The following is a 15588-nucleotide window of genomic DNA, read 5'->3' as shown; positions in this document are numbered from 1 at the left end:
GCAGTCTCCAGCTGTCAACTGGCCTCTCATACTTTTGCCCTGAAGCAAAAGGAAGGGACATCAGGTGACAAACCCCAAATTTCAACTAGTCACACAAATTACAGACCTTCCTATCATGATGTCCTCTTGACCTTTTGCGTTTCCCCTACAATGAAGAATGAGACACAGTTTAAATCAAAATGACTCTCATGGGCAATTTTACAAAACAAATAGAAGCACAGAGCCTCCCCCCCCACCTCCCTCCCCCAGGTCCCCCCGCTGGGCCAGCCTGTTCCTTCTTTCCATGCAGGCAGGAGCTAATAATTAGAAAGACCTTTTCCACCCCAGACAACGCTGCCTTGCTTGCCAAGAGCCCTGTTTGATCTGAAGAGAGAGTTTGACAAAGTAAATATTTACCAAAACAGCTATAGTCAGACGCCAAGTCCTGCATCTAGGGTACACTGAGAGAAGTATTTCCAAGAAGGGGCTTCTCCGTGTGGCACCACACCGCCCGGTGGATGCTGATCCAGGTCTGTTCTAGCTCTGTCAGTGTTTCTGTGAGCCTTTTCACTTCCACGCTAGGACACTTCACAGAGTGTATGAATAATTACATTTACCATTGAAGAGTCAATTCAGAAATGTACCAGTTCGAGACCATAGGAAAGAGTCTTTAAATATTACTGCCTCAGCACTAGGGGAAAGCTTTGTGAAGTCAACAGAGAGGAAATTAAAGGCAGGGTTAATTAGCCCTCCAGAAGTGTCTTTATTAAAATAATTTTTTTTCTGTGATAGATTGATTAGCGCAGAAAACCTAGTCATGTTTGTATTACCTGTAGATCTGCTGTCTATAACACTGTGGGACTGCAGAGCTCAAACGTGGTGAGAAGCAAAACAGGTGCCCCCGCCTGTTCCCATTATGCACATTAGCCCGTGGCCTTCGCACAGCCTGTTAAACAGCTGAATTTGAAACAATCGTGGTGCAGGCCAAACACTAGCCCGAAGGCCTGTCTGTCTAGGGATTTGGCCATTTACACTGATTTTTTTTTTTACCCACATTTTTCATGAAACACAAATATTTGCCATGGCAACTGGGCTGTCACATGACACGCTGCTACATAAACAGCTTGGAACTCTCTTAAGGGGACACAGCCCACCAGTGCTGCAAATACAGGGAAAGCATCTCGAGGAAGATTTGGGCGTTAAGAAGAAGGTGTGGGGGGTGCCTGGGTGGCTCAGTTGTTAAGCGTCTGCCTTCGGCTCAGGTCATGATCCCAGGGTCCTGGGAGAAGAAGGTCTGGGAAGAGCAGGTAACAGTCTACTACATAGAGACAGTAGGATTCATTTCTTCTCTGCCACTCTTCCATTTCCCTCTCTTCCTTGCTTTTTTTTTTTTTTTTTTAATGGGAGCAGCTGTAAATAGGACCATATAGGGTAAGCCCTGAAAAAGACACTGCTAGCTCTCCTTTTTTCTGGCGAAAAGTTTCAATTATCACAACTCTGTGGCTTATAAACCTAAAGCAAGCTTCAAAAGTCCAGCACATTTAAACCTGGAAAATCTCCATGAGGATTAATTATGTTGTACCGTGAGGTCCTAATGTTAGAGAATACAGAATTTCTTCCCTTTCCTCATTAGGATATCTGTGCAAAACTGGAGAGCTTGCTTTTTACCCTATGCTTAAAGACAAATGAAGTAGGGTAAAATCTCATAAGAACATACCCTATACAACACGAATTTGGATATAAAGCAATAGCTATCATATTCCAGATTCCTAGACTCTTGACCCAGTTAGTGGTATAGGTTGGCCCACTCATTTAGTTAATCTCACAATAATGTGACATGATTGAATTTTTTAAGACCCTGTGGATAAGGGCGCCTGGGCGGCTCAGTTGGTTAAGCGACTGCCTTCGGCTCAGGTCATGATCTTGGAGTCCCGGGATCGAGTCCCGCATCGGGCTCCCTGCTTGGCAGGGAGTCTGCTTCTCCCTCTGACCCTCCTCCCTCTCATGCTCTCTCTCATTCTCCCTCTCTCAAAAAAAAAAAAAAAAAAAAAAAGACCCCACGGATAATGTCATGGTAGAATCTACTTGTACAGCAATCCCCCTTTAAAAATCAAATGCATCCCAGCAGCCAAAATAGTATTTATTTCCATATGAAAGGTACAACTCTATAATATGGTGTATTACTAAAAATCTCACTGAGAATACTGTAAATAACAATTTTCTTCTGTTAGAAGCATGAGGGGTGCCTGGGTGACTCAGTTGGTTAAGCATCTGCCTTCAGCTCAGGTCATGATCTCAGGATCCCGGGATCGAGCCCAGTATCAGGCTCCCTACTCAGTGGGGAGTCTGCTTCTCCCTCTACCCCTGCCCCCTGCTCATGCTCTCTCTCTCTCTCAAATAAATAAATAATCTTAAAAAAAAGGAGTATGAATACCTTTGATCTTTGTTTCTTAGAAGAGAACTTCTTTGCTTCCACTGGAATCAGCTGTGGTTTCTGAAGTGTAGCGAAAGGGGCTGTGGATGGAGGTGGTGCATTGTTACCTCTTCCAGAAAAAGGCTGAGTCACTGGCTGGATGCTATTGGGTTTGCCACTTGAAAGTCAAATGGCTCTGTCACTATTCACTATTGTCTTGCCTGTATCAATTCAATGAAACATTTGTGATCATTGATTTCAAAAGGAAAGCAAAAAGCATGGGAGGGCAACTGTTCCATCAGAATATAAGGTCAGCTCATTTTGTGCACACTGCCCAGACAAAAAGGTACATTTTAAAATCAGGCACATTAGAGAGTAATATTGGTTATATAAAAACATTTTGTGGGTGCCTGGGTGGCTCAGTTGGTTAAGCATCTGCCTTTAGCTCAGGTCATGATCTCAGGGTCCTGGGAGTCTGCTTATCCCTCTCCCTCTGCCCCTCCCCCTGCTTGTGTTCTCTCTCTCAAATAAATAAATAAGTAAATTCTTAAAAAAAATGTTTCGCTATAAGATCTCTTCAAATAGCCATATTCCCAAGTTCATTTAATAGGGAAGTTAATATAACTACACACGGTGGACTATTCTATTGTGTGGTCAGTAAAAATGATGATTCCGAAGAATTTAAATGGTTTGGGGAAATAATACAAGTGAAAAAAATACAGTAAATATCATTTTTGAAATTAATTAAATCTCAAAGCAACAATGTTTAGAGAACACATCTGGTCCATAGGTGGGTAGGCCTATCGGATATCAATTGCTTGGGAGATAAACCGCTTCTCCCCTGTTGCCTGGCAGCAAATCCAACTGCCCTTTACAAATAGCTCAAGTCTGACATTCTCAGGGGTGAAAAATCCTTACTCTACTCTTTACAAAAAAGAAAACAAATATAATTTATTTAAATAGTAAATTGAGTCAAAGGAGTGGGGCTTCTTTCAACTCCCTTAGTCCAACCCCTTTTCTGTCCATTTTGTAACAGCCATCTTAGGAAGAATGGACAGATACTGATCAAATACAGCACATTAGTACACAATTTGGAATCCCACTTTGAGTTCTCGGCTCTTTCACATTGCCTCAAGTTGGCTGCAAGCAATCTCTTTGGCCATTTCTTAAAAAGTAGCAGGAATTCCAGAGTTTAAATCACTAAAATTCATCTCCACAAAAGGCATTTGTTGGTTGCCTCTGACCAACCTGGTTTGACCTGGTTTTCTGTTTTCTTGGCTTTCAGGAAGCCTCCCTGCCCATCCCCTTCCTGGAGCCTGGCAGTTGGCTAGAGTGTATGGAGACTCCATCTTAGGCCTACAAGTTTTGCCTTGACTTCTATGCTCTCCTGCCCTGTTGTTCACTTGGACTATGCCCTCCCACTTCTGAAGGCCAGTCCACACCCTGGACTTCGGCTGCTTGAAATCCACAGATTCACCCGTAAAGCCATGTTATTCCTAGTGTCTGCAGGCTCAGTATACTGTTGTTAAACTATCAGGTTCCTGCAGATGAGTGAGATTTATGGTTAAGTTCTCATGTTGAAACAAAACAGCAGCTGACAAGTTTTTGAGTAGGCATAATTTTGAAAGGATTTTAGTAAAATTTTAATGAAATCTGGTAGATAAAGATCTAAAAGATTTGTAATTTCATATGGGTAATCCACAGTTAATGGTATACCTAAAATTTTTTGGAAGTTTTTCTTAGTTACCTGCAAAAATTCTGTCACTGAATTATAACTGCATGTAGCCTTAAATTTTGTGGGACACATGCATTTGAAGAACGTGCATCTCTAACAAAATTGTATCATAAGGTACTGCCTATATTTTGCTACTCAATTTTCCTTCTGGAAAGATCTGTATGATAATTAGAGTTAATGTCAGGGGAAAAAAATCTTGTCTTTCTGGACAACCCTGTATGCCTCTATGGTAGTTGCTGATATCTACCTGCACAATAGCCTTTCTTTCTTGCTAATTTTAAAACGTCATTTTTTTTCAATATGCCCAGCTCCAAGGGATGCCAGATTTAGCAAACAAAATGTTTAGAGGACACACAGTTACATTTTAATTTTAAACAACAAATAATGTTTTAGCATAAGTATGGCCCAAATAGTAAATATATTTAATATCCAACAAAGAATTTTCATGAATGGATTGTACCAAGCATAACTTACTATATAAGAAGTCAGTATAGTATGTCCCAAATCCTAACCCTAACCCTAAACCTAAACCTAACCCTATCCCTAGACATTCACTTTCCCAGCCTTTCTTAGAGCTAACAGTAGCCATGTGACCAGTGAGATAAAAGGGGAAGTCCATCCAGGGGCTTCTGGGAAGAGACTGGTAACCACTGTTTTCCCCTCTTCCTGCCTCGAATGTGTACGTTAAGGCCCAGATATGCAGGAGCCATCATGGAGCCAGGAGGTGGCAAGCATGAGGTTGAAATGAAACATCCAAAGAAAATAAAGCAGAAAGAGCTGTTTCGATTTTTTTGATGAGTACCACCAGCTGCCTACTTCCTGATTTCTTACGAGTGAGACAAATGAACTCCTCATTGGTTAAGCCACTGGTAGTTAGGTTTTCTGATATTTGCAGTCCCATACATTCCTGGCTGGTGCCCCTTTCTCCCTCCCTCCTTGTCTCCATTCCATTCTTTGTCTTATTGTGTGTGCTAGGGCTTTGAGGACATGTTCAACGATGGTGGCAGTAGTTGTCGTTCTTGAACTATCTCTGCTTTTAATGGAAAGATGGAATGATCCTAAAGTTTGCCTACTAAGAATATTGGATCTGGGGTTTTGGCTGAAGGCAATAATCAGGGTCAGAAAATCTTCTTATACTTCTACTCTGCTCAGAGGTTTTTTCCCCCTATTGTTAACGTTGAGTCGCATTACATGATTTTTAAATTTTCACACATACAGAGATGATCATAGGATTTTTCTTTTTTAATCTGTTAACATGGCGATTTATATTGTTCAATTTTTCTAATATTGACATTTCCTCACATTCTTCCTCATCATGATGAAGGTAAAAAAAAAAACCCATACTGCTAACTTTTATTTAGAATGTTTGCCTCTATATTCCTGAGATCGAGCCATAATATTTTTTTCTTGCACTGTCCTCATCCTGTTTTGGTACCAAAGTTGTAGTAGCTTCATAAAATCAGTTGGCAAGCTTTTCTTCTTTTCTTTCTCTATGGAGTAGTTTAAGATAAGGATCACTGATCTTTTAAGTTGGTAAATCTTGCCTATAAAAGGCCTGAGGTCCTTTTTCCTCTGGTATATTTTTGTGAGCAGACATGTGTGCACATGTCCACATGTGTTGTTTAAGACAGAGATATATTTTTGACTACCAGTTCAAATGACCTAATGGTATTGTTTTCTCTAAGTTTCCTACCTTTTCTTGAATTAATTTTGGCAATTATTCTCCTTTCATTTGAAAAAAATTGGCATAAAACTATATACTATAATTTTTTAAAAATTCTATGTATCTTTTTTCATTTTAATATTATTTGTGCCTTCTCTTTTTTTAAATTTCAGCTTTATTGAGGTATAACTGACATATAATTTACCTATAAAATTGTAAAGTATTTAAAGTGTACAGTGTGGGGAGTTGATATACGTATACATTATGGAAGGATTCCCTCCCATCTAGTTAATTAACACATCCATCATCTCACATACTTATCTTTTTTTAATTAATGAGAACATTTAAGTTCAACTCTCTTAGCAAATGTCAATTATTTACATTAGATCTTCAGACATAATTCATTTTATAGCTGAAAGTTTATACCCTTTTACCAACCTCTACCCACCTCTCAGTCCCTGGCAATCACTTTTCTACTCTGTTTCTATAAATTTGACTTTTAAAAAATTCCACATATAAGTGATACCATGTAGCACTTGTCTTTCTCTGACTGGCTTATTTCACTCAGCATAATACCCTCGAGGTTCATCCATGTTGTCTCAAATGGCAGGATTTCCTTCTTTTTTAAGGCTGAATAATATTTTATATTTATAAAATAATTTTATTCTAATAAAATAATATATATGTTTATTATAAACATATATAAACATATATAACATATAAAATATATATTATATATAAAATATATGACATAAAATATATTATATATATAAAATATATATTATACATCTATAAAATATATATATAAAATATATATATATGTCACATTTCCTTTTTCCTTTCATCCATCTACAGACATGTAAATAGTGTCCATACCTTAGCTATTATGAATAATACTATAGTGAACATGGGAATACAGATATCTCTTGAGATAATGATTTTGTTTCCTTTGGTTGTAAGTGGGATTGCTGATCAGATGGTAATTCTATTTTTAATTTCTGGAGAAACCTCCCTACTATTTCCCCTGGTAACTTTACTAGTTTACATTTTCACCAACAGTACACAATGATTCCCTTTTCTCCACCACCTGCTCTGCCTTTGTTCTCTTGTCTTTATGATGATTGCCATTCTGACAGGTGTGAGGTGCTATCTCATTGTGGTTGTGATTTGCATTTCCTTGATGATTAGTGATACTGAGCACCTTTTCATGTCCCTGTTGGCCCTTTGTCTTCTTTGGAAAAATATCTGTTCAGGTCCTTTGCCCATTTTAATTGGGTTATTTGGGTTTTTTGCTATTGAGTTGTATGAATTTCTTAATATATTTTGTGTATTAACCTTTTATTGGATTTGTGCATTGCAAATATTTTAGCCCATTCCAAAAGTTGCCTTTTCATTTTGTTGGTGGTTTCTTTTGCCACACAGAAGCTTTTTAGTTTGATATAGACTCACTTTTTTATTTTGGCTTTTGTTGTGTTTGCTCTTGGTTTCAAATCCAAAAAATCATAGAGCTTATCCCTGTGCTTTCTTTTAGGAGTTTTATGGTTTCAGGTCTTATATTGAGGTCTTTAATCCATTTTTGAATTAATTTTTGTGTATGGTATAAGATTGTGGTCCAGTTTCATTTTTTTTAAATGTGGCTGTCCAGTTTTCCCAATACCATTTGTTGATGAGATTATCCTTTTCCCATTATGTATTCTTGGATCCTTTGTCGAAACTTAATTGACCATTAAGACATGGTTTTATTTCTGGGCTCTCTATTCTGTTCCGTTGATCTAGGTGTCTGTTTTTAATGCCAATACCATACTGTTTTGATTACTAAAGCTTTGTAATATTGTTTGGAATCAGGAAGTGTGATGTCTCTAGTTTTCTTCTTTGTTAAGGTTGCTTTCCCTATTCAGGGTTTCTTGTGGTTCCACATAAATATTAGGATTGTTTCTTCTATTTCTGTAAAAAATGCCATTGGAATTTTAATAAGGATTGCATCAAGTCTATAGTTAGCTTTGGGTGGTATAGCGTTTTAACAAAATTAGTTCTTCTAGGGCGCCTGGGTGGCTCAGTTGTTAAGCATCTGCCTTCGGCTCAGGTCAAGATCCCGGGTCCTGGGATTGAGCCCCTCATCGGGCTCCCTGCTCTGCAGGAAGCCTGCTTCTCCCTCTCCCACTCCCCCTGCTTGTGTTCCCTCTCTCTCTGTGTCTCACTCTGTCAAATAAATAAAAAAATCTTAAAAATAAATAAATAAAAATAAAAAGTTCAAAATTAGTTCTTCTAATTCATGAACACAGAATCTGTTTCCATTTATTTCTGTCCTCTTCAATTTCCTTCATGAATATTTTATAGTTTTCAGTATACAGATCTTTCACCTGCTTGGTTAAACTTATTCCTAAGTATTTTATTTATGCTATTGTAAATGGTATTGTTTTCTTAATTTCTCTTTCTGATAGTTCATTGTTAGTGTATAGAAATGCAACTAATTTTTGTATATTGATTTTGTATCCTACAACTTTACTGAGTTCATTTATTACTTCTAACCATCTTTTGGTGGTGTCTTTAGGGTTTTCTATACAGAATATATCATTTGCAGAGACAATTTTACTTCTTCCCTTCTGATTAAATACATTTTATTTCTTTTTCTTGTCTAATTTCTCTGGCTAGGACTTCCAGAACTATGTTGAATAAAAGTGGCAAGAGTGGACATCCTTATCTTGTCTCTGATCTTAAGGAACTTCTAGCTTTTCATTATAGAGTATAATGTTAGCTGTGGGCTGTCATATATGGCTTTTATTATCTTGAAGTAAATTTCTTTTATATCCAATTTATTGAGAGTTTTTATCATGAAAGGATGTTGAATTTTGTCAAATGCTTTTTTTGTATCCATTAAGTTGATCACATGATTTTTATCCTTCATTTTGTTAATGTGGTATATTACACTTATTGATTAGCATATGTTGAACCATCCTTGCATCCAGGAATAAATCTCAATCGATCATGGTGTATGGTCCTTTAAGTGTGTTGTAAAATTGAGTTTGCTAATATTTTATTGAGGATTTTTTGCATTTTCCTTTATCAGGAATGTTGACCTGTAATTTTATTTTCTTGTCTGCTTTGGTATGAGGATAATGCTGGCCTTATAAAATGAGTTTGGAAGTGCTCCTCTTTTGTTTTTTGAAGGAATTTGAGAAGGATTGGTAAACATTTTTCTTTAAATGCTTGGTAGAATTCACCAGTGAAGCCTTCTAATCCTGGACTTTTCTTTCCTGGGAAGTTTTTGATTACTCATTCAATCTCCTTACTAGTAATTGGTCTCTTCAGATTCTCTATTTCTTCATGATTCAAACTTGGTAAGTTTATGTTTCTAGGAATTTATCCATTTCTTCTAAGTTATCTAATTTTTGGTGTATAATCGTTCATAGTAATTTCTTTTTTTAAACAAATTTGCTTATTTCTTTGAGAGAGAGAGAGAGCATGAGTGGGGAGAGGGGCAGAGGGAGAGGGAGGAGCAGACTCCCCACTGAGTGCAGAGCCCAATGCGGGGCTCAAACCCAGGACCTTGATATCATGACCTAAACTGAACTCAGACACTTGACCAAGTGAGCCACCCAGGCGCCCCTGTTCATAGTAATTTCTTATGATCCTTAGTATTTCTATGTCATCACTTGTAATGTCTCCTCTTTCATTTCTGATTTTATTTGAATCTTCTCTCTTTTTTCTTAGTTTGTCTAGCTAGAGGTTTATCAATTTTGTTTATCTTTTCAAAAAAACCAGCTCTTCATTTCATTGATATTTTCTCTTGTCTTTCTAGTCTCTGTTTATTTCCACTCTGATCTTTGTTATTTCCTTCATTATAACTTTGGGCTTAGTTTGTTCTTCTTTTTCTAGTTCTTTGAGGTATGAAGTTAGGTTGCTTATTTGAGGTTTTTCTGTTTTCTAAGTGTAGGTGTTTATTGCTATAAACTTCTCTCTTAGAACTGCCTTTTTTTGCATCCCATAAGTTATGTTGTGTTTCAATTTCTATTTGTCTCAAGATATTTTTTTATTGCCTTTTGATTTCTTCTTGACCTATTGATTATTCAGGGGCATGTTGTTTAATTAGCACATATTTGTGAATTTTCCACTTTTTCTCTGGTAATTTATTTCTTGTTTCATACTATTCTGGTTAGACAAGAAGCATGGCATGATTTCATTTATCTTAAATATATATATATGTGTATATATATATATATTTTAAAGAATTTATTTATTTACTTGAGAGAAAGAGAGAGAGAGAACACAGAGGGAGAGGGAGAAGCAGACCCCCACTGAGCCAGGAGCCTGATGTGGGGCTCGATCCCAGGACCCTAGGATCATGACCCAAGCCGAAGGCAGATGCCTAACCAACTGAGACACCCAGGTGCTGCAAGCATTTTTCAATTATCTTAAATATATTAAGACTTGTTTTAATTTGTATTTCCCTAGTAACTAATGATGTTATGCATGCTTTCACTTATCTATCTACCATCCATATATCTTCTTTGGTAAAATTTCTCTTTTAATTCTTTGTTTATTAGGTTATTGGATTGCTTGTTTCCTTATTGAGTTTTGGGAGTTTTTTTAATATATTCTGGACAAAAAATTTTTATCGGGTACGTGTATTGAAATATGAATTCCCAATCTGTAGCTTTTCTTTTCATTTTCTTAATATTGTCTTTCAAAGAGTAGAAGTTTTAAATTTTGATAAAGTCCAATGTGTTAATTTTTTACTCTTATGAATTTGTGGTATTTAAGAAATCCAAGGAAACAAAAGTTTTCGCCCTTTGTTTTCTTCTAAAAGTTCTTAATTTTAGACTTTACATTTATTTCTATGATCCATTTTGAGTAAATTTTTATATGTGGTGCAAGGTATGGGTCAAAGTTCTCTATATATCTATCTTCAATTGTTCCAGCACCATTTGTTGAAAAAGACTATCCTTTCTCCATTGAATTGCCTTTGCATCCTTGTTGAAAATCAATTGACCATGTATGTGTAGGGCTACTCCTGAACTCTCTATTCTGCTCTATGGATCTCTGTATTTATCCTTTTGCTAATAGCACATTGTTCTGATATCTATAACTTTATACTAACTCAGAGAACTTGAATCCTCCAATGTTACTTTTCTTTTTCAAAATGATTTTGGCTATTGTACCATGTTTGCTTTTCCATATAAATTTTAGAATTGGCCTGTGAGGTTCCACAAAAATATTCTATTGATCTTGATTTGGATTGCACTGAGTTTATAGACAACTTTGGGATGATTAACATAACAATATTGAGTCTTCAAATCCATGAACATGGCTTACCTTTCCATTTATTTAGGTCTGTTTGAATTTTTTTTTCATTAACATTTTGGAGTTTTCAGTATACACTATCTTGCACATAATTTTTTAGTTTTCTGCCTAAGTAATTATTTGGTATTATTTTAATGGCATTGTTTTTGTTGTTTTAAGTAAAGTGTACACCAAACATGGGGCTCAAACTCATAACCCTGAGATCAAGAGTCACATGCTCAATTGACTGAGCCAGCCAGGCATCCTGGTATTGTTTTTAAAAATTCAATTTCCAATTATTAATTTCTAGTATATAGAAATTCAATTAATTTATATATATATATATTTTTAAAGATTTTATTTATTTATTTAATTGACAGAGAGAGAGCGAGACAGCAAGAGAGGGAACACAAGCAGGGGGAGTGGGAGAGGGAGAAGCAGGGTTCCCGCCGAGCAGGGAGCCCGATGCAGGGCTCGATCCCAAGACCCTGGGATCATGACCTGAGCCAAAGGCAGTCGCTTAATCAACTGAGCCACCCAGGCACCCCTTAATTTTTATATATTAATCTGGTATCCTGAAACCAGGCTGAACTTTATTCTATTATCTTTTTTGGTAGATCTTTCAAATTTTCTATGTAGTAATCATTCTGTTTATAAAGAGAGACAGTTTAATTTCTTTATTTTCTATTCTTTTCTTACCTCATTGTATTCGCTAGGACCTTCCATACAATGTTGAATAGCTGTGGTAAGAGTGGACATCCTTGCCTTTTTCCTGATCTTATAGAGAAAGCAGTTGGTCTTTCACTATTAAGTATGATTTTAGCTGTAGATGCTCTATATGAGGCTGAGAAAATTCCCTTTTATTTTTAGTTTCCTTAGTTTTTTTTTTAAATGTATTATTGTTTCATGGATGTTGCATTTTATTTTATTTTTATGTATTGAGATGGAGATGGTCATGTGGCTCTTCTTTAGTCTCTTGAATATGATGATTTACACTGATTGATTTTTTAAATGTTGAAACGGTCTTGCATTCTTAGGATAAACCCTACATTGTCATGATATATTATTCTTTTTTTATATTGTGGGATTCAGTTTGCTAATATTTTGTGAAGGATTTTTACATCTCTTTTCATGTAGAATAACAGATTATGGTTTTCTTGTCTTCTAATGTCTTTGTCTGGTTGTGATATCAGGGTAATGCTGGCTTTATGAAATGGTCTGAAGACTGTTTTCTCTTATTCTATTTTCTAGAGGAATTTGTGTAGAATTTGTAATATTTCTTTCTTAATTGTTTGGTAGAACTCACCAGGGATGCCATCTGGAACTAGTGTTTTCTTTCTGAGAAAGTTTTGAGTACAAATTAAATTTCCTTAATAGATAAGGACTAGTTAGGTCATCTGTTTCTTATTGAGTGAGCTTTGGTAGTATCTGTCTTTCAAAGAGTTAGTCCATTAGTCTAAGTTGTCCAATTTATGGTCATAAGGCTATTTACAATGTTCTCATATCATCCTTTAAATGTCTGTAGGATTTGTAGTGATGTCTCCTCTTTCATTTGTGGTATTGGTAGTTGTGCCTTATCTCTTTTTATCTTTGGTAGTCCTTTGTTAGGCTAGAGGTTTACCAATTTTGTTGATATTCTCCAAGAAACAGATTTTGATTTCAACAAGTTTCTCTATTTTTATCTATTTTTAATTTCAATTCTTTTTACTTGCATTTCTATTATTTCCTTCTTTCTGCTTTTCTTTTTCTAGTTTCTTAAATTTGGGGCTTAGATAATTAATTTCAGATCTATCTTGCTTTCTAATATAAACATCTAATGCTATGATTTTCTATATAAATACTACTTAGATAAAATAATACTAAATAAAACAAAACAAATATAAAATAAAATAGATAAAATAATACTATTTTATAGCATTATTGCTATATTTAATACTAAATAAAAATAAGTATAAAATAAATATAAAATAAAATAGGTAAAATAATACTATTTTTATCTATTTTCAATTTCATTGCCCTTTACTTTCATTTCTATTATTTCCTTCTTTCTGCTTTTCTTTTTCTAGTTTCTTAAAGTTGGGACTTAGATAATTTCAGATCTATCTTATTTTCTAATATAAACATCTAATGCTATAATTTTTATATAAATACTACTTCAGCTGCATTCTATAAATTTTGATATATTGTGTTGTTATTTTCATTCAGTTCAAAAGATTTTTAAATAACCTTGTGATTTCCTCTTTGACCATTGGGTTACTTAAAAGTATGTTCTTTAATTTGCAAGTATTTGGGAAATTTTCCAGATAGTTTTCTCTAATTCATTTCTCATTTAACTATGTTATGGTCAGAGAACTATTTTGTATAATTTCAGTTCTTTTAAATTTGTTAAGATTTTTTTTATGGTCCAGAATATTGCCTATTTTGTTGAAAGTTCCATATGCATTTGAAATGAATGAGCATTCTGCTATTTGTTTTAATTCCTTAGATATGTTAAAATAGTTTGATAATGTTCAAGTCATCTATATTGTTATTGATTTTTGCTTCAAGTATTTTGAATCTCTGTTCTTAGGTACATACACAGGATTGTTATGTCTTTTTTCTAAACTGGCCCTTTTATCATTGATATCCTTCTTTATCCTTGTCATTGTGTCTTGTTTGTCTGATATTAATACAGGCAATCTAGATTTTTTGGATTATTTTTTGCATGGTGTATTTTTTTCCCCATCTGTCTCCTTTTTATTAATTTTAAATTTACACTAAATTGATGCCTTTTCCTATCATTTATTTTTGACTTTAAAAAAAAAACTTTAAATTTGGACTACTTTTAGATTTACAGAAAATTGCTGTATACCCTCATTTAATTTCCCCTAATGTTAACAACTTTCATTCCATGGTACATTTGTCAAAACTAAGAAACCATCATTGGTATATCACTATTAACTAAATTCCAGTGTTCATTCAGATATCACTAGTTTTTATACTGTCCTTTTTACTCTTCCAAGATCTGATCGGGATATCATAGTGTATTAGGTTATCATGTCTTCTTAGTCCCCTCTGGTCTGTGCCAGTTTCTCAGTCTTTCCTTATTTTTCATGACCTTAATAGTTTTGAGGAGTATTAGTATTTTGTAGAATTTCATCAGTTGGGGTTTATCTGATGTCTTTCTCATAGTTAGACTGGGGTTATGGGGTTTTAGGCAGAATACCACAGAGGTGAAGTCCCCTCTGTATCACATCATATCAGAAGACATAGGCTATCGACATGGCATCCCTGGTGATATTAACCATGGTCATTTGGTTAAGGTAGGGTTTGCCAGGTTTCTGAACTGTAAATTTTCTATTTTTCCCCTTTCTATACTCTGTTATTGGCATATGAGTCAGTTAATCCAGTGCACTTTCAGCTTAATTCATAGTAGCCCCAGGCTGGAAACAAACCACATATCCTTCAATAGGTGAATGGTTTAACATCTGTGCTACATTCATATTATGAAGTACTAGTCAGCGATAACAAGGAACAAACTATTGATATAAACAACAATCTGGATGAATCTTCCAAGAATTATGCTGAGCAACAAAAACCAATTCCAAAAGGTTACACGATGCATGCGTCCATTTATTTAACATATTTAAAATGATCAAATTATAGAAATGGAGACCAAACTGTTGGTGGCAGGGATTGTTGAAGGGGTGTGGGTGGGAGAGGAGTGCGTGTGGCTATAAAAAGACAACATGAGATATCCTCCTGGTGAGAAAAATATCCTGTATGTTGGCTGTGTCGATATCCCAGTTGTGATATTGCACTAGAGTTTTGCCATACATTATTATTGAGGAAAACTGACTTAAAAGTGCAAGGGATCTCTCTCTATTATTTCTTGCAACTCTATGTGAATCTACAATGATCTCAAAATCAAAAGTTCCATTAAAAAAGGACACCAGTAGGAGAATGAAATGCCAAAACAGAGTAGGAAAAATTATTTGCAATACATATAACTGATAAAAGATTAGAATCCAGAATGTATAGATAATTCCTATAAATAACCCAGAAGAAGAAAGAAAACCCATTTTTCAAAAAATAGGTTAAAGTCTTAAATCACATTTTAAAAGAAGATACTCAAAAGATGAATACACCTACCAAAACCTGCTCAACTTTATTGGTCATCAGGGAAGTGAAGATTAAACCCACAAAGAGATAGCACAACCAACTCATCAGGAGAGCCAAAATTTTTAAAAGACATGAAACTGAAATCAAGTGTTGACAAAGATATATATTATCTGGAACTCACATGTACTGCTAGTAGGAAAATAAATCAGCATTAACCACCTTGGAAAATCGTTTGGCAAGATCTACTAAATCTGAGCATATGTATACCCTATGACAAAGCAATTCTACTTTTTGATATGTATCCAGCAGAAATGCATATGTATATGCATTAAAAGACATGTATGAGAATGTTCGTAGTAGTAGTATTCCTAATGGCCCTATACTATAAACCATGAAATTCCCATCAACAGTAGAATG

General features: G+C 35.2%; 1 protein-coding gene and 1 long non-coding RNA gene across 4 annotated transcripts in view; one reads left to right on the top strand and one right to left on the bottom strand.

Moving 5' to 3' along the window:
- LOC115944242 (uncharacterized) overlaps positions 1–15588 on the top strand; it is a 176069-nt gene that overhangs the window by 121563 nt on the left and 38918 nt on the right. The window lies entirely within an intron of this gene.
- The window catches only part of LOC102730306 (IQ domain-containing protein H), a 31373-nt gene that overhangs the window by 13736 nt on the left and 2049 nt on the right, over positions 1–15588 (bottom strand). Inside the window, exons 2-3 of the mRNA XM_081831292.1 lie at positions 2414–2493; positions 107–145 (exon numbers count right to left, since the gene is read on the bottom strand). Of these exons, the coding sequence (XP_081687418.1) occupies positions 107–145; positions 2414–2493 (119 nt within the window). The remainder of the gene's footprint in view (positions 1–106; positions 146–2413; positions 2494–15588) is intronic.

The sequence above is a fragment of the Leptonychotes weddellii genome, chromosome 9 (genome assembly GCF_054177405.1).
Source record: "Leptonychotes weddellii isolate Sample4059 chromosome 9, ASM5417740v2, whole genome shotgun sequence".
Lineage (NCBI taxonomy): Eukaryota > Metazoa > Chordata > Mammalia > Carnivora > Phocidae > Leptonychotes > Leptonychotes weddellii.
This window is presented reverse-complemented; position numbering and strand designations above follow the sequence as displayed.